We start from the raw sequence: 24,849 nt of genomic DNA on the forward strand, positions 1-24,849 counted from the left end.
TTGTCCTCTAAAAATATTCCTATGAGAGTTCCATCTCCTAAATTTAAGCCCAGATTTATTGGACCTTATAAGATTTCGGAGATTATCAACCCTGTATCTTTTCGTTTGACTCTGCCTGTGTCATTTAAGATTCACAATGTCTTCCATAAGTCCTTGTTGAAGAAACATGTGGAGCCAACAGTTCCTGCAGCAGCGCCTCCTGACCCTGTTTTGGTACAAGGGGATCTGGAGTATGAGGTTGAAAAAATTCTGGATTCCCGTCGCAGTAGGCGAAAGCTTCAGTACCTTGTGAAATGGAAGGGTTATGGGCAGGAGTATAACTCTTGGGTTGTGGCTTCTGACATTCATGCGGACAGGTTGGTTTGCGCCTTCCATCATGCTCATCCTGAGCGACCCGGTGGCGTTGGTGAGGATTCAGTGACCCCTCCTCAAGGGGGGGGGTACTGTTGTGAATGTCAGTTATGCTTTGGCTGCTGTGAGGCTCCCTTGTGGCCAGGAATGGTTTGAACAGAGACCAGGTGTGTTGAGCAATGGGCGTTTCCATTGCTAACTCCCTGCTTATTGAAACCCTGATCTTATAGCAGGCTATGACGGATGCCAGTTGTTCTTTGTTCACCAGCCTGCTTCATCCTGCTCCAGACCACATCTACCCCAGATAAGTGCTTGGCTCTTTATTTGTTGTTTGGTTCTTTTTGCTCTTATCTGAGTTTGTCATTTGCTGTGGTTATTGTCAGTTTATTTGCATGCAAGAATCTTCCCTCTCTGTTGCTTAGCTGGGAAGCTCCCTGCAGCTATGTTTGGAGTATTACTCCTATAATTCCATGTGTTTGTGGCTTCTTGAATTTGTAATGGTTCCTGCTTTCTGTTCATTGGTATGACAAGAGCGCCTGGTATAGGACGGAGTTCAGATCTAGCGATCTGAGGGCTTTTTTGTACTATCAGGTTGTTGGATTTTTGCAGGGTTTTTCTCTGTCCACCATCAGTCCCTTTTCTATCCTGTCCTATTTAGTCAGTAGGGCCTCACCTTTTGCTAATCCTATCATCTATCTGTGTATTGTGTTTTCCTATATCACCGCAGTCTTTGAATGTGGGGGGCTTGCTATTCTTTATCTATATTCTGAGGCAGAGTGTTATTCATCTTTCCTTCCTTTAGGATAGCTAGCTTCTCCGGCTGGGTTCGCGGTGCACAGGATGTTAGTTCACCCCTCGGCTACTTCTAGTTGTGATGGTTAGTAAGGGGATGGCGGCCAGATTAGTTGCCAATGCTCTTGTCACCTTTTACCAATGTTTTATGGTCGTCTTCCATGGTTCCGGATCATAACACCCTGCGTCTAGCGAAGATGGAGATGGTGACCCCAGACCAAACCTACAGCTGGTCCCTGACCACCCTAGATAGGTTTCTCACCTATGCGCCGAGCTGGATAACTGACCATAGGTATCCCTAGTGCTAGACCGTAATTAGGAAATGGGTGTGATGAGCTATTCATAAACCCTACTAAACTCCCTAGTGCAGGGCACTAAATAGGAAATGGCTGTGATGAGCTCTTCATCAACCCCACTAAACGGTAAAGGAAGACACAAGGAGGACACACAGGGGAAAAGCATGAACTACTTATCTACAGATGTCACAGGCAGGAGTTCAGCAAAGCTTCTGCAATGATACCACAGTGGAGGACAAGCCACCTGCTTGCAACCAGAGCTTGAATAAACACCAGCACAAGTCCAGGGAAGTAGGGAGTATTTAAGCACCAAAAGAATACTGATGATCAGCAGCTGGGTGGATGGCGAACTCCAGCGGGTCCAAAAGGGAAGAGATGAATCCAGCAGCAAAGCTACCTATACCAATGAATACAGACAGCAGGAACAATGGAAAGTCAGGGGAGCAGTGGCTGTATCTTCTGGAATTGCCATAAGTTTCTAAGGTGGCAATATCCCTTTAACCCCTTCACCATCCAACCTATTTTCACCTTGATGACCAGGCCAATTTTTTCAATTCTATCCAGTGTCAGTTTATGAGGTTATAGCTCTGGAACGCTTCAACAGATCCTAGCGATTCTGTTTTTTCATGACATGTTGTACTCCATGTTAGTGATACATTTTGGTTGGTATTATTTGCATTTATTTATGACAAAATCAAAACTTCCGACAAAATTTACAATTTCGCAGTTTTTGAACTTTTAATTTTTATGGCTGTAAACCGGAGAGTTATGTCACACAAAATCGTTACTAAATTACATTTCCCACATGTCTACTTTACATCAGCACAATTTTTTAAACATTTTATTTTGTTAGGAAGTTAGAAGGGTTCAAAGTTTATCAGAAATTTCCCATTTTTACAACAAAATTTACAAAAACAAATTTTAGGGATCACATCACATTTGAAGTGACTGAGAAGCATAGGCGACAGAAAATATCTAAAGTCCCGTCCCCATCACCTGCTGTGAGCCCACCCAGTCCCCTACTCCTGCCGTGTTGTCCCGTGCTGTGAGCTCTCCCCCGTCGCCATCAACTGCCGATCTGTCCCCTGCTGTGAGCCCTCCCCGTCTCTTGCTCCAGTCGTGCTGTCCCATGCTGTGAGCCCTCCCCCATCCCCTGTTGTGATGTCCCCTCCTGTGAGCCCTCTTCCGTCCCCTGCTCCTGTCATGCTGTTCCCTGCTGTGAGTCCTCCACCGTCCTCTGCTGTGAGCCCTCTCCCGTTCCCTGCTGCGAGCCCTCCCCCGTCCCCTGCTCGAGTCGTGCTGTCCCTTGCTGTGAGCCCTCCCCATCCCCTGTCGTGCTGTGAGCCCTCCCCATGCTCCAGTCATGCTGTCCCCTGCTGTAAGCCCTCCCCCATCCCCTGTTCTGATGTCCCCTGCTGTGAGCCGAGCCCTCTCCTGTCCCCTGCCTTGCTGTCTCCTGCTGTGAGTCTTCCCCCATCCCCTGCTGTGAGCCCTCTGCCGTCCCTTGTTGTGCTGTTCTGCTGTGAGCCCTCTCCCGTCCCCTGCTTCTGCCATGCTGTCCCCCCTGCTGTGACTCCTCCCCTGTCCCCTGCTCCTGCCGTGCTGTCCCCTGCTGTGAGCCCTCTCCCGTCCCCTGCTGTGCTGCCCCCTGCTGTGACTCCTCCCCTGTCCCCTGCTCCTGCCATGCTGTCCTATGCTGTGAGCCCTCTCCTGTCCCCTGCTCCTGCCGTGTTCCAGACCAGCTCGTACACCCTTTCTGTACCTGGGACTGGGCGAGTGGATGGCTGAGGTCACCTAAGCTGAGAGAGCGGATAGCGCCAGTTAGGAGGCTCCAGGTCCATTAGCCGGCAGAGACTTAGAATGGGAGAAGTGGATAGCCGGGAAGGAGTTGAGAGCCTGGGACTGGTAGTCGTGTGGCATGGAGAAAAAGAGGGTTACAGGGGGGAGGGACGTTGTTGCCCCTTAGAACCAGCGCAGCTTCGGGTGGCAAAGTAACGGGTCCCAAGAGCTCCAGAGACAAGGAGGGGACCAACACATGAGAGCACAGGAGGAGAAAGGCCACAGGCTGCTCTACCAGATCTGCCCTGCCTGGGAACGACCGGAGACATTGCAGTAAAGAAAGAACTGTGAGTAAACAAGATCTCAAACCCGCAACCCAGTGACTCTGACTCTGTTTGTCGTCGCCTTGTGATCTGGCCATTCCCCGTTCTCCCTCCCGGGGGCCGCTCTGCCTGTGGGGGGGCGATATCATCCCGGCTGCACCCAACATCTTCCCCGGCAACATACCATGCAGCGGCGGCCTTATCCCTGGCCGCATACCACAGGTGGCGTAGTCGACATCATCCGTTCAACTCCTGGAGGAGGAAAGGTCGGAGGAAGCGTCCGCAGCGGAGGAGGCCAGGACCCCAGTCACCACCGTAACCAGTGACTACCTCTCAAGGAACAGTCCTTGCTAGCCTCCCCTTTACTGAGCACCACGGGGCCACGGAACCGGGTCAGGCCACGACTTCTACAAACCACTGGCCCGGCGACGAGTATACTAGGTACAGAGGTAGGCTCTTATCTTGTGCTCCGTGGGGTGTCATACTTATGAGAATAGGTGGCCCCATAGCGGCAGTGTGGTCTGCTGTTATGGACGCTGCACTACCTAAGGAGAACGACACCTTTAAAATTATGTTGTGATGCCATCGATATATGGCAAACTCTAGATTTTGAACCGCCATTGCTTTCCACTGTTAAAGGTTCTACGGAAAAAATCAAAACCCTTAGGCAGCACTCTGATAGTTATAGATGGTGCAAAAGTACACCCGGCACTCCCGCCGATTAGCTATTTCAGGTGCTGCCGCTGTCCAGAAATGCTCAGTTCCGGAGCTGCCCTGTCTTCTGACAGCGGCCATGGCCGGATACTGCACATCCTCCTCCTATTCAAATTAATAGGAGGCATATGTGTAGTACCCACCCGCAGCGACTATCAGAAGACAGGGCAGCTCCAGAACTGAGCATTACCAGCTGCACTAAGAACAGCTGATCGGCGGGGGTGCCGGGTGTCGGACCCCAGCCAATCAGACATTGATGACCTATCCTAAAGGGGGCTTTACATGCAACGACGTCGCTAAGGAGGCCGGATGTGCGTCACGAATTCCGTGACCCCAACGACATCTTGTTAGCGATGTCATTGCGCGTAACGGGGCCTTAAGAATAGGCCATCAATGTAAAAGTAGGGGACAACCTCTTTAAGGTGAAATAAACACATGTGGACATACCCTTAAAAAAAACCCTCTTAAAAGGGAACCTGTCAGGTGTAATATGCACCACGGACCACGAGCAGTTCTGGGTGTATATTGCTAATCCCTGCCTAAACGTCCCTGTATACACTAGCATAGATAAAGAGATCTTTTATCTTATGCTAATGAGGCAAGCAACTAGTCCCAAGGGCGTTATATGCCACGACTAGTTCGCCCTCTTAGCATGGTAGTATTCTCACAGGGGTGTGCTAACGTGCTATTTAATACAGCGTCACCAGCGGTGCCACGCGTACCTATGTTCGCTGTGACCACACTTCTGAATGCCGGGCAATTCCGGTCATGCGCAGTAGACCTCTCTGAAGCCGGGACGCGTACACCTGGCTTCATAATGCACATGACAGCAATTGCCCGGCACTCAGAAGCGCGGTCACAGCGAACATAGGTACACTCGGCACCACACGTGACGCTGCATTGAATAGCATGTTAGTACACCCTTGTGGGCGTACTACAATGCTAAGAGGACAGAGAAAAAGGAGCCAGCACGATCTGAAATTGGCATGCATCATATAAAAAGTGCAAATTCACAGATTTATTCCAACTGTACTATAATAAAAAATGAGATTTTTAGCAAATAATTGATCAATTCTTTGAGCCACCCCTGCCAACGTCACGGCAAATCTCAATAGGGGGGTCCTAACCTATATTATATATTTCATGTGCCATGCGGCCTCCTAGATAAAGTTAAAAGCAGAACCATAATGGAGCACACATACCTGCAACCTGTATATAGCCGCTTCCATGTTGCAAAAGAGGCAATTATGAATAGAGGCCAGCCCAGGTCCCAGCATGTGGAGCAAGCTCTACACATACCAGGACTATATCAGAACTGACCCTCCCAGTGCCAGACAGCAACCATTGATAAAGGCGGACCAGATCCAAGTATGGTGCTTAATTAGCATTGCCTGTGGAAAGGGGTGAGGCAACTGAATGTGAACAGCTACCAACAGGAGGAATACATTGCAAACCAATATCAAGCGTGCATGGTATGGTGATGGTCAGTCACCAGAAATTGTAGCATAACTACAGTCATAACAGAGAAAAAGGAGCCAGCACGATCTGAAATTGGCATGCATCATATAAAAAGTGCAAATTCAGATTTATTCCAACTGTACTATAATAAAAAATGAGATTTTTAGCAAATAATTGATCAATTCTTTGAGCCACCCCTGCCAACGTCACGGCAAATCTCAATAGGGGGGTCCTAACCTATATTATATATTTCATGTGCCATGCGGCCTCCTAGATAAAGTTAAAAGCAGAACCATAATGGAGCACACATACCTGCAACCTGTATATAGCTGCTTCCATGTTGCAAAAGAGGCAATTGTGGATAGAGACCAGCCCAGGTCCCAGCATGTGGAGCAAGCTCTACACATACCAGGACTATATCAGAACTGACCCTCTCAGTGCCAGACAGCAACCATTGATAAAGGCGGACCAGATCCAAGTATGGTGCTTAATTAGCAATGCCTGTGGAAAGGGGTGAGGCAACTGAATGTGAACAGCTACCAACAGGAGGAATATATTGCAAACCAATATCAAGCGTGCATGGTATGGTGATGGTCAGTCACCAGAAATTGTAGCATAACTACAGTCATAACAGAGAAAAAGGAGCCAGCACGATCTGAAATTGGCATGCATCATATAAAAAGTGAAAATTCACAGATTTATTCCAACTGTACTATAATAAAAAAAAAAAAAAGAGGACAGACTAGTCAGGGGGATATAACACCCTTGGGACTAGTCCCTGTGCTCATTAGCATAACATATAAGATTTTTAGAAATACTTTTTCTAAAGATCTCTCTATCTATGATAGTGTATACAGGGACGGTTAGGCAGGGATTAGACCTGTACACCTAGAACTGCTCGTGGTCCTTGGCGCATTTTGCACCTGACAGGTTCCCCTTTAACATCCATTTTTTGGGAACATATACAAAAGACAGTCTTGCAGGGTGATAAACTCATTTATTCCTTGGAGAGCTGTTGAACTCGGCTATTACCGAGCGTCGGGATTAGATGCCAAGAAAATGCTGGAGGTACTTAAAGAACATCGAATTAACACGGTCAATTAAAAAAAAAAAGGTCCTTAGCGAAAGTGACTGAAGCACAAGAGAAAGAAAAAACAGCACAAATACGGAGAGAGTGTTTCCAGATTGACTTAATTTACAACAAAGGGTAATTGTCTACTGGAAACATACCCCCTGTATTTAAACAGATGGCATCAATCCCCGATGAAACCATGCTGATCGTGTAAACAAGCGTCAGCCTAGGGAGGAAGACCAGTAAGATAACACAGATGCAGTTACAGGGACATTTTCTTCTCTGTACTACTCATCGCGGCTTAAAAATTAATTAATTTAATAATAATATTATTAATTTATATAGTGCTATTAATTCCACAGCGCTTTACATACATTGGCAACACTGTCCCCATTGGGGCTCACAATCTAGGCTTCCTCAAGTATCTGAGCAGTGTCACCTTCTGTGGATTATCACATACTTTATATACAAGGATGTGCACTTACCTTTCCGAAGGGGATGTATTACATGCTTATACCCCGAAAATTATGTAGCCACCGATATATTTGCCTTTCCAATCCTCTATAAAAATCTGCAGACACAGTATCCCCACTTTGTCTACCAGTTACTGTGTGTATGCACAGATAGTACTGCCTCCCTGTTTCTCCATATAAATTTGAGGCATAGACGATACCTGCCTCCCTGCTTTTTTACCTATAAGAATGTTTTAATTTTAACAGTATTACGTCATGGTCTCTAGATATACACCACAGTTCAAATGTTTGGGGTCACCCAGCCGATTTTGTCTTTTCCATGAAAAAATACTACTTTTATTTATCAAATGAGTTGCATAAACAATAGAAAATACAGTCCAGACAGTGACGAGGTTAGAAATAATGATTGTTACTTGAAATAATAATTTTCTCCTTCAGACTTTGCTTTCGGCACAGAATGCTCCTTTGCAGCAATTCCAGCTTTGCAGAGCTTTGGCATTCTAGCTGATAATTTGCGGAGGTAATCTGGAGATATTTCACCCCATGCTTCCCCCCCCTCCCACAAGTTGGATTGGCTTCATGGGCACTTTTTGCGCACCATACAGTTAAGCTGCTCTCACAACAGCTCTATAGGGTTGAGATCTGGTGACTGGGCTGCCTCTCCATTACAGATAGATACCAGCTGCCGGCTTCTTTCCTAAATAGTTCATGCATTATTTGGAGGTGCTTTAGGTCATTGTCCTGTTGTAGGATGAAATTGTTTCCAATCAAGAACTGTCCAGGGTATGGCGTTGAAAAATGGAGTGATAGCCTTCCTTATTCAAAATCCATTTTACCTTGTACAAATCTCCCACTTTACCAGCACCAAAGCAACCCCAGACCATCACATTACCTCCACCATGCTTGACAGATGGCGTCAGGCAACTCTTCCAGCATCTTTTCCGTAGTTCTGCATCTCACAAATGTTCTTCTGTGTGATGAAAAAACACCTCAAACTTCCATTTGTCTGTTTCTAACACTTTTTTCCGATCTTCCTCTGTCCAATGTCTGTGTTGTTTTGCCCATATTAATCTTTTCCTTTCATTAGTCAGTCTTATTTATGGCTTTTTCTTTGCCTCTCTGCCCTTCAGGCCGGCATCCCGGAGTCGCCTCTTCATTGTAGACGTTGACACTGGCATTTTGCGGGTACTATTTAATGAAGCTGCCAATTGAGGACCTGTGAGGCGTCGATTTCTCAAACTAGAGACTCTAATGTACTTGTCTTGTTGCTCAGTTGTGCAGCGCGGCCTCCACTTCTCTTTCTACTCTGGTTAGAGCCTGTTTGTGCTCTCATCTGAAGGGAGTAGTACACACCGTTGTAGGAAATTTTCAGTTTTTTGTCAATTTCTCGCATGGAATATCCTTCGTTCTAAGAACAGGAATAGACTGTCGAGTTTCACATGAAAGTTCTCTTTTTCTGGCCATTTCGAGAGTTTAATGTAACCAACAAATGTAATGCTCCAGATTCTCAACTAGCTCAAAGGATGGTCAGTTTTATAGCTTCTCTTAACAACTAAACTGTTTTCAGCTGTGCTAACATACTTACACTTGGGTTTTCAAGGGATTTCTAAACATCCATTTGCACAGTTAGCAAACACAATGTACCATTAGAACACTGGAGTGATGGTTGTTGGAAATGGGCCTCTATACACCTATGTAGATATTGCATTAAAAACCAGAAGCTAGAATAGTTATTTACCACATTACCAATGTATACAGTGTATTTCTGTTTAAGTTCATGTTAGCTCCATTGAAAAGAAATGTGCTTGTCTTTCAAAAATAAGGAAATATCTAAGTGACCCTAAACTTTTGAACTGTAGTGTATATAAAAAATATATATGGGCACTGATAGTACTGCCTCCCTGTCTCTCGTAAAAAAAAAAATTAGAGTTGGGAGGAACTGGAGTGAGAAAGCCAAAAATCACAACATTTTAGCGCAATTCTGAGTTGAACCTATTTAAAGCTTTTACACCAGAATTCCGGCATGAGAGCTTTGATGAAACTGACCCATAATCTTAAATCCTCCAGCACTAAAAATGTCCAGATTAGATACAGGAGGTAATTTCGGTACATGTACAGTTCCTCTCTTTCTATTTTCGCAGAAACAGAAAAGCCCCCTGCCGCTAAATAATACTGAAGGCCACATTCCCCCTGATCGGCAAGAGGAGTGTGGTAAAGTAGCAATAAGCTGTGATTAGGGGTGATACCACAGAGAAAAGTTCCTGTATCCTCTGTGGGAACAAGTGAGAGATAATAGTGACAGGCTGTGATTGGGGTGATAATACAGAGAAAAAGTTCCTGTATTCTCTCTAAGGGCTGTAAAAGATATAGACGACAGTGCCAGGCAGTGATTAGGGTGATACCACAAGGACAAGTTCCTGTATCCTCTCTAGAGACCGTACAAGGGAAAGATGACAGTGACTGGCTGCAATTTGAGTGATAACACAGAGAACAGTTTTTAGATCCTCTGTGGAGACACTGAAAGCTCTACAAGGAGAATAGGATAGTGACAGGCTGTGATTGGGGTGATACCACAGAGAAAAGGTCCTGTATAATCTCTGGAAACTGTACAAGGGATAGATGACAGTGACAGGCTGCGATTGGGGTGATAACACAGAGAAATGTTCCTGTATCCTCTCTGGAGACTATACAAGAGAGAGAAATAACAGTGAGAGGCTGCAATTGGGGTGATAACACAGAGAAAGGTTCCTGTATCCTCTTTGCAGACACTGGCGGTTATGCAAGGGAGAAATAACAGTGACAGGCTGGAATTGGGATAATAACACAATCAAAAGTTCCGTCATCCTCTCTGGAGGTAGTACATGGGAAAGATGGCTGGCTGTGATTGGGGTGATAACACAAAGAAAAGTTCCTGTATCCTCTCTGAGGGCTGTTCAAGGCAAAGAAGACAGTGACAGGCTGTGATTGGGGTGATAACATAGAAAAAAGTTCCTTTATCCTCTATGAGGGCTGTTCAAGGCAAAGAAGACAGTGACAGGCTGTGATTGGGGTGATAACACAAAGAAAAGTTCCTGTATCCTCTCTGAGGGCTGTACAAGGGATAGATGACAGTGACAGGCTGGGATTAAGGTGATAACACAGAGAAAAGTTCATGTAACTTCTCTGGAGACAGTACAAGGGAAAGATGACAGAGAGAGGCTGTGATTGGGGTGATAACACAGAGAAACGTTCCTGTATCCTCTCTGGAGACAGTACAAGAGAAAGATGACAGTGACAGGCTATGATTGGGGTGATAACACAAAGAAAAGTTCTTTATCCTCTCTGGAGACAATACAAAAGAAAGATGACAGTGAGAGGCTACGACTGGGGTGATAACACAAAGAAAAGTTCCTGTATCCTCTCTGAGGGATGTACAAGAGAAAGATGACAGTGATAGGCTGCGATTGGACTGATAACACAAAGAAAGTTCCTGTATCCTCTCTGGAGACAGTACAAGGGAAAGATGACAGTGAGAGGCTGTGATTGGGGTGATAACACAAAGAAAAGTTCCTGAATCCCCTCCAGAGACAGTAAAAGGGATAGATGACAATGAGAGGCTACGATCGGGGTGATAACACAAAGAAAAGTTCCTGTATCCTCTCTGAGGGCTGTACAAGGGAAGGATGACAGTGATAGGCTGGCATTAAGGTGATAACACAGAGAAAAGTTCCTGTAACTTCTCTGGAGACAGTACAAGGGATAGATGACAGTAACAGGCTGTGATTGGGGTGATAATACAGAGAAACGTTCCTGTATCTTCTCTGGAGACAGTACAAGAGAAAGATGACAGTGACAGGTTGTGATTGGAGTGATAACACAGAGAAAAGTTCCTGTATATTTTCTGGAGACAGTACAAGGGATAGATGACCGTGACAGGCTGCAATTGCGGTGATAATACAGAGAAAAGTTCCTGTATCCCCTCTGGAGACAGTACAAGGGATAGAAGACAGTAAGAGGCTGTGATTGGGGTGATAATACCGAGAAAAGTTCCTGTATCCTCTCTGGAGACAGTACAAGGGATAGAAGACAGTAAGAGGCTGTGATTGGGGTGATAATACCGAGAAAAGTTCCTGTATCCTCTCTGGAGACAGTACAAGGGATAGATGACAGTGGGAGGCTGTGATTGGGGTGATAATACAGAGAAAAGTTCCTGTTCTTGAAGACAGTACAAGAGAAAGATGACAGTGACAGGCTGTGATTGGGGTGATAATACCGAGAAAAGTTCCTGTATCCTCTCTGGAGACAGTACAAGGGATAGAAGACAGTAAGAGGCTGTGATTGGGGTGATAATACCGAGAAAAGTTCCTGTATCCTCTCTGGAGACAGTACAAGGGATAGATGACAGTGGGAGGCTGTGATTGGGGTGATAATACAGAGAAAAGTTCCTGTTCTTGAAGACAGTACAAGAGAAAGATGACAGTAACAGGCTGTGATTGGGGTGATAACACAAAGAAAAGTGCCTGTATCTTCTCTGGAGACAGTACAAGGGATAGATGACAGTGACAGGCTGCAAGTGGGGTGATAACACAGAGAAAAGTTTTTAGATCCTCTGTGGAGACATGGAAAGCTCTACAAGGAGGATAGGATAGTGACAGGCTGTGATTGGGGTGCGAACACTGAGAAAAATTCCTGTATCCTCTCTGAACACAATAGAGACACCACATGGGAGAGTATTGAGTGTGATCTTTCCTCCTACTGTCACTTGCAGCTAATCGACCTCCATTATACGCTAAAACAAACTTTTCAAGCTGTATATTATTGCACTTAGAATATTTTGCAGGTATCGTCTGACAGATTTTGGTATTTAACATGACAGCACCTATTACGCTGACATCTTTATATTCCAGCATTGTCAAAATTCATGACGTATTACATGTGCCATACACTGGATGCAGCAATACGTCCAAAGGTCTGAATAAGGCCCATTTTGGTCATTTGAAGTTCCTATTTCATGGTCAAAATGAATGACCCCTTGACAGATCCCACTAAAAACCCCACATTAATGTCATGTTGTATGTAAAAAAGCTGGGTATTCTCAGGACTCACCTTCTTTATTATTTTCCAGACATAATTTCACAGCTTCCACTGCCCTCGGACTGGTGAAAATGAGACCCGCATAATTTTCAGGATGCGTAAGCTTATCGGAATATTGTATAGGAAGGGGGGGAAAAAAAAGCACAATTTCAGCCTGAGGTGCTCATTTATCCATGCAGTTGATGAACAAAGTCTGTAAAAGTCACTAAAATAGGATCCACCTTAGGCCTCTTTCATACTTCTATGTGTGACGGTCTGTGGGGCAGTCTGTGTGTCCTTGTGTGCTATCCGTGTGACATCCGGATAGCACACGGACAGCATGAACTTCTATACTTACCTATCTCCGGCGCTGCTGCTTCCGGGTCCGTGATCAGTACAGTGAATATTCATGAGCATAATGAGCGGGCCCGGAAGCAAGTGTTGTAACAGCGCTGGAGACAGGCAAGTATAAAAATTCTTTTTTTAAGGGACAGGTATTTTCTCCGGTACATGTCTCACTGATGTCACACATCAGTGGACGGTCCGTGTGACACCCGTGCTGCCCCGGCAGAAAACGGTATTGTCGCCATGTGGAGCACACGGACACACGATCAGTGTGGACACACGAACGTGTGCGCAAACCCATTGAATTTAATAGGTCAACGTGTGTCCGTGTCTCCGGTACGCGCAGAAATGGATGTCATGTACCGGAGACATGGATATGTGAAGGAGGACTTAAAGGAGTTGTTTAGGCTTAGAAAAAACATGGCCGCTTTCTTCAAGAATCAGCAGCTTACCAGGGCTGCATTTAGCATTGCAACTCAAATCCATTGATGTAAATGTGGCTGCAATACCACTTACAACCTGTGGACATGGGTGGCGCTGTTTTTGAAATAAAGACATGTTTTTATCATTCTGGAAAAGCTCTTTAATAAAAAACAAATAAATAAAATAATTCTATAAATAAATAAAAACAATAGGAGTGGTATAATTAGGAGTAAAACTTAATTAATTAATGCTAAACTTTGACTGCTGAAGTCGCTGCTGAAATTTCTCCATAGCAATAGAGACCTTCAGCGGTGGTCACCGAGCTTTCCCAGGATCCTGAATGTCAAATCTGATTTTATACTATAGCAATATCCTACCCAACAACATATTACTACAAAATAGGCAAATTTACCATTCAGGATTCTGAAAAAGATGGGCGACAGCATTTGTAAGATTTTAATGGAGAACTTTTTGTGGTTGACATCCAACTTTCTCAAACTCCCGGATGTCAAATCTGCTTCTTAGAGACGCATTACTACAAAATAAGCAGAAATGCCATTCAGGAAACTAGGAAAGATGAATGACGGCATTTGTGGGACTTTAATGGAGCCCTTTAGTGGTTGATATCCAGCTTTCCCAGACTCTCGGATGTCACAATCTGCTTTAGTTTACAGCGATATATGACCCAAGGATGATTTGCCATATTTGGGGCTGGGGAAGATGAATGACAGGGCTTAAGGGATTGCAATGAAGGCCTTCTGAGGTATACAGTCAGCTTTTTCAGACCCTTAAATGACAAATCTACCATACTAGACATCAATATATGATCTACTAATGCAAATTTGCCATTCAGGAGTCTTGGAAAGATGGTTGCGATTTTTTTTTTTTGTGGGATTGCAGTAGAGAACTTTATTAGCCGACATCCAGCTTTCCCAGACTCCTGAATAGCAAATCCTCCTTTTTATACAATCTATGCATACATGATTGGAAAGCAGGACGATTTGCCATTCAGGACTCTGAAAATGCTGGATGACATCCATTGCAGGGGCTTTAATAGCAACTGAAAATGATGCTGCCTGTAATGCCGGGGATTTCTGCTGGTGCGGGAGTCATTACATCAGCTGGCTGCCCTTTGGGGGGCTCATGTTGCAGTAAATATTCGGTTACGGGGGACTTCATCCACCAACCGAAATCTAATGATAAGGGAAAACTGGATTAGGCTCGGTAATAGAATAAAGTGAGATTATACCTTGTCAGAGAGATGCTCCAAGGACACAAACGTGAAGGATAAAACGGGGATCAGTGTTGTCTGGAATCCGTGTGAGGACAACTCCTAGGAAGGAAAAGAAAGACACATGATTTAATGGAACAAATTGTCAGTGCATTTTCATTTTTCACGGAGGAGAAACTAGAAGGAATCATAAGATTGGTGCACATGTGCTCCATCCTCCTGGATCGCCGCGCTCCAGCCCCATCCCTCCTGGATCGCCGCGCTCCAGGTCCATTCCTCCTGGATCGCCGCGCTCCAGCCCCATCCCTCCTGGATCGCCGCGCTCCAGCCCCATCCCTCCTGGATCGCCGCGCTCCAGCCCCATCCCTCCTGGATCGACGCGCTCCAGGTCCATTCCTCCTGGATCACCGCGCTCCAGCCCCATCCCTCTTGGATCGCCGCGCTCCAGCCCCATCCCTCCTGGATCGCCGCGCTCCAGCTCCATCCCTCCTGGATCGCCGCGCTCCAGCTCCATCCTCCTGGATCGCCGCGCTCCAGCTCCATCCCTCCTGGATCGCCGCGCTCCAGCTCCATCCCTCCTGGATCGCCGCGCTCCAGCTCCATCCTCCTGGATCGCCGCGCTCCAGCTCCATCCTCCTGGATCGCCGCGCTCCAGCTCCATCCTCCTGGATCGCCGCGCTCCAGCTCCATCCTCCTGGATCGCCGCGCTCCAGCTCCATCCTCCTGGATCGCCGTGCTCCAGCTCCATCCTCCTGGATCGCCGCGCTCCAGCTCCATCCTCCTGGATCGCCGCGCTCCAGCTCCATCCTCCTGGATCGCCGCGCTCCAGCTCCATCCTCCTGGATCGCCGCGCTCCAGCTCCATCCTCCTGGATCGCCGCGCTCCAGCTCCATCCTCCTGGATCGCCGCGCTCCAACTCCATCCTCCTGGATCGCCGCGCTCCAGCTCCATCCTCCTGGATCGCCGCGCTCCAGCTCCATCCTCCTGGATCGCCGCGCTCCAGCTCCATCCTCCTGGATCGCCGCGCTCCAGCTCCATCCTCCTGGATCGCCGCGCTCCAGCTCCATCCTCCTGGATCGCCGCGCTCCAGCTCCATCCTCCTGGATCGCCGCCCTCCAGCTCCATCCTCCTGGATCGCCGCGCTCCAGCTCCATCCTCCTGGATCGACGCACTCCAGCTCCATCCTCCTGGATCGACGCACTCCAGCTCCATCCTCCTGGATCGCCGCACTCGAAGTTCATCCTCCTGGATCGCCGCACTCCAGGTCCTTTTTTTAAGCAGTGTTTGAAAAGTTTTTCTCCCGAAGCTTTGTATTTTTTTTTTTCTTTGTGCAGCCTTTTGATTGGACAGTTCCAGTTTTGGAACGTTTTTCATCAGGAGCCGCTTCAAAGAAGTAGTTTAAAATTTAAAATAAATTATGTGAATATAACCTGCTTACATTTAAGTCAATGGAGCTGAGAGCTAGAGGTCATTAATAGGAGCTGTGATTGGTTGCTATAGGCAAGGAAGGACATTATTAGTATAAGAAGCTTCTGTGTGAGGTAATATGATATCGGTGGGGAGACAGATAGAGACAGAAAGACAGACAGACATAGGCAGAGAGACCGACAAACAGAGAAAGAGGCAGACAGGGAAAAAGACAGACAAGGAAAGATACAGAGACAAACAGACACAGACAGACAGAGACAGGCAGGGAAAGAAACAGACAGAAAGAGACAGACAAAGAGACAGACAGGGAAAGAGACAGACAGACAAATGGAGACAGACAGATGGAGACAGACAGATGGAGACAGACAGATGGAGACAGACAGACAGACAAAGATAGACAGGGAAAGAGACAGACAAAGATAGACAGGGAAAGAGACAGACAAAGATAGACAGGGAAAGAGACAGACAGACAGACAGACAGAAACAGAGAGACACAGACAGACAGAAAGACATACAGAGGGAGAAAGAGAGAGATAGACAAAGACAGAGAGACAGGAAAAGAGACAGACATACTGTAGATAGAGACAGATACAGACACACAGTCAAACAGGAAAAGAGACAGACAAAGAGACAGACAGGGAAAGAGACAAACAGACAGATACAGACACACAGGGAAAGAGACAGACAGAGAGATAGAGAGACAGAGACAGATACAGACACACAGTCAAACAGGAAAAGAGACAGACAAAGAGACAGACAGGGAAAGAGACAAACAGACAGATACAGACACACAGGGAAAGAGACAGACAGAGAGACAGACAAAGACAGAAAGGGAAAGAGACAAACAGACAGAGAGAAACAGACAGAGAGACAAAGACTGGGAGAGAGACAGTTACTATACAGGGCAACACCAGGTACTACAGCTAGTATATATCTATATATATAATTGCCTTATTCTGTCTGTCTGTCTGTCTTGCTCCAAAATTGTGTCCTTACGGTGACACAAAGCTGATTGGCCGCTGGGCTCGCCATGGCCCCGCCCCCCGCACGGATTGGCCGCTCGCCTCGCCTCGACTCCGCCCCCCCACGGATTGGTCGCTCGCCTCGGCCTGGCCCCGCCCACCGCATGGATTGGCTGCTCGCCCCGGCCCTCCGCACGCATCGCCAGACATAACCTTGCGCTGCTGGGATCGTGACGGAGCCGGTGAACGCTGGTAACCATTATACACATCGGGTAACTAAGGTCCCTTGGTTACCCGATGTGTATCATAGTTACCAGTGTACACCGGCTCCGTCACGATCCCAGCAGCGCCAGACATAACCTTGCGATGCTGGGATCTTGACGGAGCCCGTGAACGCTGGTAACCATTATACACATCGGGTAACTAAGGTCCCTTAGTTACCCGATGTGTATCATAGTTACCAGCGTACACCGGCTCCCGGTACACATGTGCAGGGAGCCGGCATTATACTCCTCTCCCCCCAGGACTACTCCTCCTATTATAGTCCTCCTATTATACTCCTCTCTGAGTATAATAGGAGAACTATTATAGTATGGGGGATGTAGCACGATGGGGTGCACAGCATGGGGGATGTAGCACGATGGGGTGCGCAGCATGGGGAATGTAGCAGGATGGGGGGTGCGCAGCATGGGGGATGTAGCAGGATGGGGGGTGCGCAGCATGGGGGATGTAGCAGGATGGGGGGTGCGCAGCATGGGGGATGGAGCACGATGGGGGGTGCGCAGCATGGGGGATGGAGCACGATGGGGGGTGCGCAGCATGGGGGATGGAGCACGATGGGGGGTGCGCAGCATGGGGGATGGAGCACGATGGGGAGTGCGCAGCATGGTGGATGTAGCACGATGGGGAGTGCGCAGCATGGGGGATGTAGCACGATGGGGAGTGCGCAGCATGGGGGATGTAGCACGATGGGGTGTGCGCAGCATGGGGGATGGAGCACGATGGGGAGTGCGCAGCATGGGGGATGTAGCACAATGGGGAGTGCGCAGCATGGGGGATGGAGCACGATGGGGAGTGCGCAGCATGGGGGATGGAGCACGATGGGGAGTGCGCAGCATGGGGGATGGAGCACGATGAGGGGTGCGCAGCATGGGGGATGGAGCACGATGGGGGGTGCGCAGCATGGGGGATGGAGCACGATGGAGGGTGCGCAGCATGGGGGATGGAGCACGATGGGGAATGCGCAGCATAGGGGATGGAGCACGATGGGGGTTGGGCAGCATGGGGGATGGAGCACGATGGGGGGTGCGCAGCATGGGGGATGGGGCACGATGGGGGGTGCGCAGCATGGGGGATGGAGCACGATGGGAGGTGCACACCTCCCCCCAACACACACAACACACCACACACACACTGGGAACCACAAACACCGCCATACACAGACACCCACACACACAGACAACGCGGCACACACACAACACCCAACACACAAACACCACGGCATACATAAATATACTCACATACCGCACAACACACACATTGCACAAAACATACCTCCCCCCAAAACACACCACACCCACACAAACCGCGCAACACACACACAACGCTACAGACACACAGAGCTCCACAAACAACGTAACACACGCAACACACATACAGCACCGCTCTCACCCCCCGCCACACCCAGACAACACCCAGAACATGTACAGCGCCCTACACAAACACTTGGTAACTACACACAACAACATCTATATATATATATATATATATAACAAAAATCATACATGAACTACACAATACGTAAATTCTAGAATACCCGATGCGTAGAATCGGGCCACCTTCTAGTATATATATATAATTGCCTTATTCTGTCTGTCTGTCTTGCTCCAAAATTGTGTCCTTACGGTGACAAACAGCGGATTGGCCGCTGGGCTCGCCATGGCCCCGCCCCCCCGCACGGATTGGCCGCTCGGCATGGACCCGCCCCCTCACGCATTGGACGCTCGCCCCAAACAGCGGATTGGCCGCTGGGCTCGGCATGGCCCCGCCCCCACACACGGATTGGCCGCTCGGCATGGACCCGCCCCCTCACGCATTGGACGCTCGCCCCAAACAGCGGATTGGCCGCTGGGCTCGGCATGGCCCCGCCCCCACACACGGATTTGCCGCTCGGCATGGACCCGCCCCCTCACGCATTGGACGCTCGCCCCAAACACCGGATTGGCCAGGTGAGCGCATCAAGGTCCTGCAGCAGCGGAACACACACACACACGCACACACATAACAACAGACACACACACACAGACACATCAGATCACACTCACTCTCACACACACATCAGATCGCATCCACGTCCTGCAGCGGCGGAACACACGCATACACATAACAACAGACACACACACACATCAGATCACACTCACTCTCACACACACCTCACACACACATATCAGATCGCATCCACACACTCACAACATCCCGTGATATCGCTTGCTTCTCGGTGACCTTCCAGGACCTGCCGGAGGATCACATGGCCGGAAGCATGTGGTATGTCTGGATGTTGTGATTGTGTGAGCGCGTATGTGCAATATCGTCAGTGTGTGTGTGTGTATGCGATCGGATGTGTGTGTGTGAGTGTATGCGATCGGATGTGTGTGAGTGTGTTCTGATGTGTGAGTGTGAGTGTGTTCTGATGTGTGTGAGTGTGAGTGTGTGTGTGTGTGAGTGTATGCGATTGGATCTGTGAGTGTCGGCAGAGGAGCACGGCGTGCAGCACAGCTGCTGAGACCGTCCACCAGTGGGCACAGGGAGAAGTGGGGTGTGTGTGTGAGTGTATGCGATCAGATGTGTGCGTGTATACTGTCTGATGTGTGACTGTGGAGCATGATGGGGGGTGCGCAGCATGGGGGATAGAGCACGATGGGGAGTGCGCAACATGGGGGATAGAGCACGATGGGGAGTGCGCAGCATGGGGGATGGAGCACGATGGGGAGTGCGCAACATGGGGGATGGAGCACGATGGGGAGTGCGCAGCATGGGGGATGGAGCACGATGGGGAGTGCGCAGCATGGGGGATGGAGCACGATGGGGAATGCGCAGCATGGGGGATGGAGCACGATGGGGAGTGCGCAGCATGGGGGATGGAGCACGATAGGGATTGCGCAGCATGGGGGATGGAGCACGATGGGGGGGTGCGCAGCATGGGGGATGGAGCACGATGGGGGGTGCGCAGCATGGGGGATGGAGCACGATGGGGGGTGCGCAGTATGGGGGATGGAGCACGATGGGGAGTGCGCAGCATGGGGGATGGAGCACGATGGGGGGTGCGAAGCATGGGGGATGAAGCACGATGGGGAGTGCGCAGCATGGGGGATGGAGCACGATGGGGAGTACGCAGCATGGGGGATGGAGCACGATGGGGAATGCGCAGCATGGGGGATGGAGCACGATGGGGAGTGCGCAGCATGGGGGTTGGAGCACGATGGGGGGTGCGCAGCATGGGGGATGGAGCACTATGGGAATTGCGCAGCATGGGGGATGGAGCACGTTTGGGAGTGCGCAGCATAGGGGATGGAGCACGATAGGGAGTGCGCAGCATGGGGGATGGAGCAAGTTTGGGAGTGCGCAGCATGGGGGATGGAGCACGATGGGGAATGCGCAGCATGGGGGATGGAGCACGATGGGGGGTGCACAGCATGGGGGATGGGGCACGATGGGGGGTGCGCAGCATGGGGGATGGAGCACGATGGGGGGTGCGCAGCATGGGGGATGGAGCACGATGGGGGGTGCGCAGCATGGGGGATGGAGCACGATGGAGGGTGCGCAGCATGGGGGATGGAGCACGATGGGGGGTGCGCAGCATGGGGGATGGAGCACGATGGAGGGTGCGCAGCATGGGGGATGGAGCACGATGGGGGGTGCGCAGCATGGGGGATGGAGCACGATGGGGGGTGCGCAGCATGGGGGATGGAGCACGATGGGGAGTGCGCAGCATGGGGGATGGAGCACGATGGAGGGTGCGCAGCATGGGGGATGGAGCACGATGGGGGGTGCGCAGCATGGGGGATGGAGCACGATGGGAGGTGCACACCTCCCCCCAAAACACACACACACCGCCACACACGCACTGCACAACACACCACACACACACTGGGAACCACAAACACCGCCCTACACAGACACCCACACACACAGACAACGCCGCACACACACAACACACAAACACCGCGGCACACACAAATATACGCACATACCGCACAACACACACATTACCCAAAACATACCTCCCACCAAAACACACACACACACAAACCGCGCAACACACACACACACACACAACGCTACAGACACACAGCGCTCCACAAACAACGCAACACACACAACGCAACACACAAACAACACCGCTCTCACCCCCCGCCACACCCAGACAACACCCAGAACATGTACAGCCCCTACACAAACATGGATGGAGCACGATGGGGGGTGCGCAGCATGGGGGATGGAGCACGATGGAGGGTGCGCAGGATGGGGGATGGAGCACGATGGGGAATGCGCAGCATAGGGGATGGAGCACGATGGGGGTTGGGCAGCATGGGGGATGGAGCACGATGGGGGGTGCGCAGCATGGGGGATGGAGCACGATGGGAGGTGCACACCTCCCCCCAACACACACAACACACCACACACACACTGGGAACCACAAACACCGCCATACACAGACACCCACACACACAGACAACGCGGCACACACACAACACCCAACACACAAACACCACGGCATACATAAATATACGCACATACCGCACAACACACACATTGCACAAAACATACCTCCCCCCAAAACACACCACACCCACACAAACCGCGCAACACACACACAACGCTACAGACACACAGAGCTCCACAAACAACGCAACACATGCAACACACATACAGCACCGCTCTCACCCCCCGCTACACCCAGACAACACCCAGAACATGTACAGCGCCCTACACAAACACTTGGTAACTACACACAACAACATCTATATATATAACTAAAATCATACATTAACTACACAATACGTAAATTCTAGAATACCCGATGCGTAGAATCGGGCCACCTTCTACTATATATATAAATGAGCACTGCTGAGTATGACGGACAGCTTGGGAAGTGTGATACCATATGGACGAACAATGAGGCAAAGAGAAAAAAAATGTAATGGACACTGATAACATCGATTGTGTAGTTTAAAATGTAACAAACTGTTGGCAACGGATAAAGCTGCTTGTCAAAATAGAAAACACTCAGGGCAAGTGCTGGGACTTGTAGTACTACATACATAGACAGAATGATGAAAATATCAAATATATAGGAAAAGGAAAAGACTGAGTAATATTAAAAATAAAGACATGCTGGGACTTGCGGTGCCACATCAGAAAACGTAACCAGTTACCAATATATATCAGCAGGCCGCCTCCACCACCTCATTAAGCCCATTGAGGTGCAACAGGAAAGCTTGTAAATCTCGGCACTTCTCCTCTGCCCCTTCTGCCCGTGGCCTACCCGCAGAACAAATACCTGCAGATGCCCCTCATGTTTGCCAACGAGTCCCAGTATTAAACATCAGTGTATTCATTTAAATTACATAGCCGTGTTTTGTATTTCTGACCAATATTACGTTAGATTTTTGACCTGCAATTGTTTTCTAGTATTTGGTATACTCACCACTATGTCGGCATAGGTGGTACTACAAGTCCCAGCACTATATGCCAGTGAATTCATTTTAATTACTTAGCCGCTTTTATTTTTTAAGCAATATTACATTATATTTTTCACCTACGATTGTTTTCCAGTCTGCATATATAGTACTACAAGTCCCAGTATTATACGGTACGTCTCTGCTCTTAGGGGTACTTTGCACACTGCGACATCGCTAACCGATTGTAGCGATGCCGAGCGCGATAGTCCCCTCCCCCGTCGCACATGCGATATCATGGTGATAGCTGCCGTAGCGAACATTATCGCCACGGCAGCTTCACACGCACTCACCTGCCCTGCAACGTCGCTCTGGCCGGCGGCCCGCCTCCTTCCTAAGGGGGCAGTTCGTGCGGCGTCACAGCAACGTCACACGGCAGGCGTCCAATAGAAGCGCAGGGGCGGAGATGAGCGGGATGTAAACATCCCGCCCACCTCCTTCCTTCCGCATACCCGGTGGACGCAGGTAAGGAGAAGTTCCTCGCTCCTGCGGCGATGTGTGCTGCCGCAGGAACGAGGAACAACATCGTATCTCCTATTGGTAAATGAAAATTATGAAAATGGCCGACGCTACACAGATCATTGATTTACGACGCTTTTGCGATCGTTTATCGGCGCATCTAGGCTTTACACGGTGCGACATCGTTACCGGCGCCGGATGTGCGTCACTTTCAATTCGACCCCGACGATATCGCAGTAGCGATGTCGCAACGTGCAAAGTACCCCTTAGAGTTTTTCTCTCTTTTACTTTATTTATTATGTAATTTATTTTTTTTTATCTAGGTGTCATTTCCTGATTTGCACGGACCCCTGACCCCATGATATCAATGTGTAGCCCCCTCTTCGGGCCTTTTTGTGGGTTGTGCTGATGACACACATACCTGTTCTGATGAAGACGTCTGTCCTATGCTGAAACGCGTCATCCTCTATTCATTTAATACATTCTTGTGTGGATATTAGCTGCCTGTCTGTCACACTTAGCGGAGCTTATATCTCCCCTCCAGGAGTGCACATATCATTGGTGTAACCTATGCGGACGCACCGTGGTCCAAGAAGTAAGAAGGCCACCTCTGCCTCCAAATAGATGCAACTGTGCATTTCGATGAGCTCTTGGACTGCAAAGGGCCCATATTTTGATCTTGCACAGGGGTCCTTTTCTGTCTGCGTTAGCCAGTGCTCCCCCCTTTTTGTTTAATTTGTAAATTACTTATCTGATCCATGGTGGTCCCTGCTCCGGACCATCACCGCTGATCCACTCCATCTTTGACCGATATTTGCCTATCCCTCCAAGGTGAGCAGGCGACCATATGCCCCTTCCGTCAGCAACTCCACATAATAAGGATTCCTGTACTATGAGGGCGCTGCCTTTTTCTTCTTTTTAGGACCCCTATTTTTGTCCCGAGTGTTATCCGTGAAAAAAACGAGACAGCACTTGGACCGATGTTACGGTATTCAATGGAAGAGTCTTTCAAGCATTCGTTTTAGCAAATTTTCAGGTGTTTTGTTGCATAAAAAAAAAGAAACCCTCTCTGTGCACAAACCCTAAAATGACGGCCAATCAGATGACTCATTGTCCAATAACACAAGGAGGCTCTTAAAATGTGGACCCCCCCCCCCGCCATCCATGATGTACCCTCATACGATCACCCATATCCTTTTGCACAAAGGTAACATCTGTGCAAAAAGTTTCAAAAACTCTAAAAAGTCACTCACCTTTACGTAAGGATCTGAGGCCGCGTCACCACTTTTTGGGTCCTTTAGTAACAAAATTTTCATTATGACGGACGAGTTCTGAAAAATACAAAGTGATGGGATCAGGGTCGGCGCCTTGTGCTGAAAGTAAGGGTCTCTAGAAACCAAGAAACCGCTGATATATACTGGTATGATGACTAGGGAGAAACCTGGGGAGAGGCCTCTGCCGGCTGATAACACGCCGCACGATGCGCCCTTCTGATAGAAGAGACGGGTAGGAAAGTTTTCTTTTCTTTTTTTTACTTTTGTTTTTCTTCTCTCCTCCAAAAACCCTCTCATTTTTTTATTAATATTTTTCAGAGGTCGAAACATCAACTTTATTCTGCGTCCTTACATTTTAAAAAATGTAAAAAATGTAAAAAACACGAAAAAAATAAAAAATATCTTTCCAAATTTGAGATGAGCTGTGAATTTTAGGCTGGGGTTATGAGCAGCCAATCAAAAAAAAGACTACTGGAGCACCATTGTAAATGTGAATAGGGTGCTAGCCAAAATCTATATAAAGTGAAAGCTGCACACCAAATTCAGAGAAATATGGACAAGCATAACTGCTTTATAATACATAAGGAATGAAAAATACAATTAGCCATATGAAAAAAATTGAAATGTGACTTTGCATAACTGCTGAGGATTACTTGGAAAAAAAGAGATATTTAGCTAA

The 24,849-nt window shown here is 48.5% G+C and overlaps 1 protein-coding gene across 1 annotated transcript in view; it reads right to left on the bottom strand.

The window, feature by feature from the left end:
* The window catches only part of UROS (uroporphyrinogen III synthase), a 70,365-nt gene extending 46,101 nt beyond the window's left edge, over nt 1-24,264 (bottom strand). Inside the window, exons 1-3 of the mRNA XM_075352248.1 lie at nt 24,150-24,264; nt 14,328-14,411; nt 12,344-12,434 (exon numbers count right to left, since the gene is read on the bottom strand). Coding sequence (XP_075208363.1) covers nt 12,344-12,434; nt 14,328-14,411; nt 24,150-24,212 — 238 coding nt within the window. The 5' untranslated portion in view covers nt 24,213-24,264. The remainder of the gene's footprint in view (nt 1-12,343; nt 12,435-14,327; nt 14,412-24,149) is intronic.
* Between the last annotated feature and the right edge of the window lie 585 nt (nt 24,265-24,849).

This window comes from Anomaloglossus baeobatrachus, chromosome 5 (assembly GCF_048569485.1).
Source record: "Anomaloglossus baeobatrachus isolate aAnoBae1 chromosome 5, aAnoBae1.hap1, whole genome shotgun sequence".
NCBI lineage: Eukaryota > Metazoa > Chordata > Amphibia > Anura > Aromobatidae > Anomaloglossus > Anomaloglossus baeobatrachus.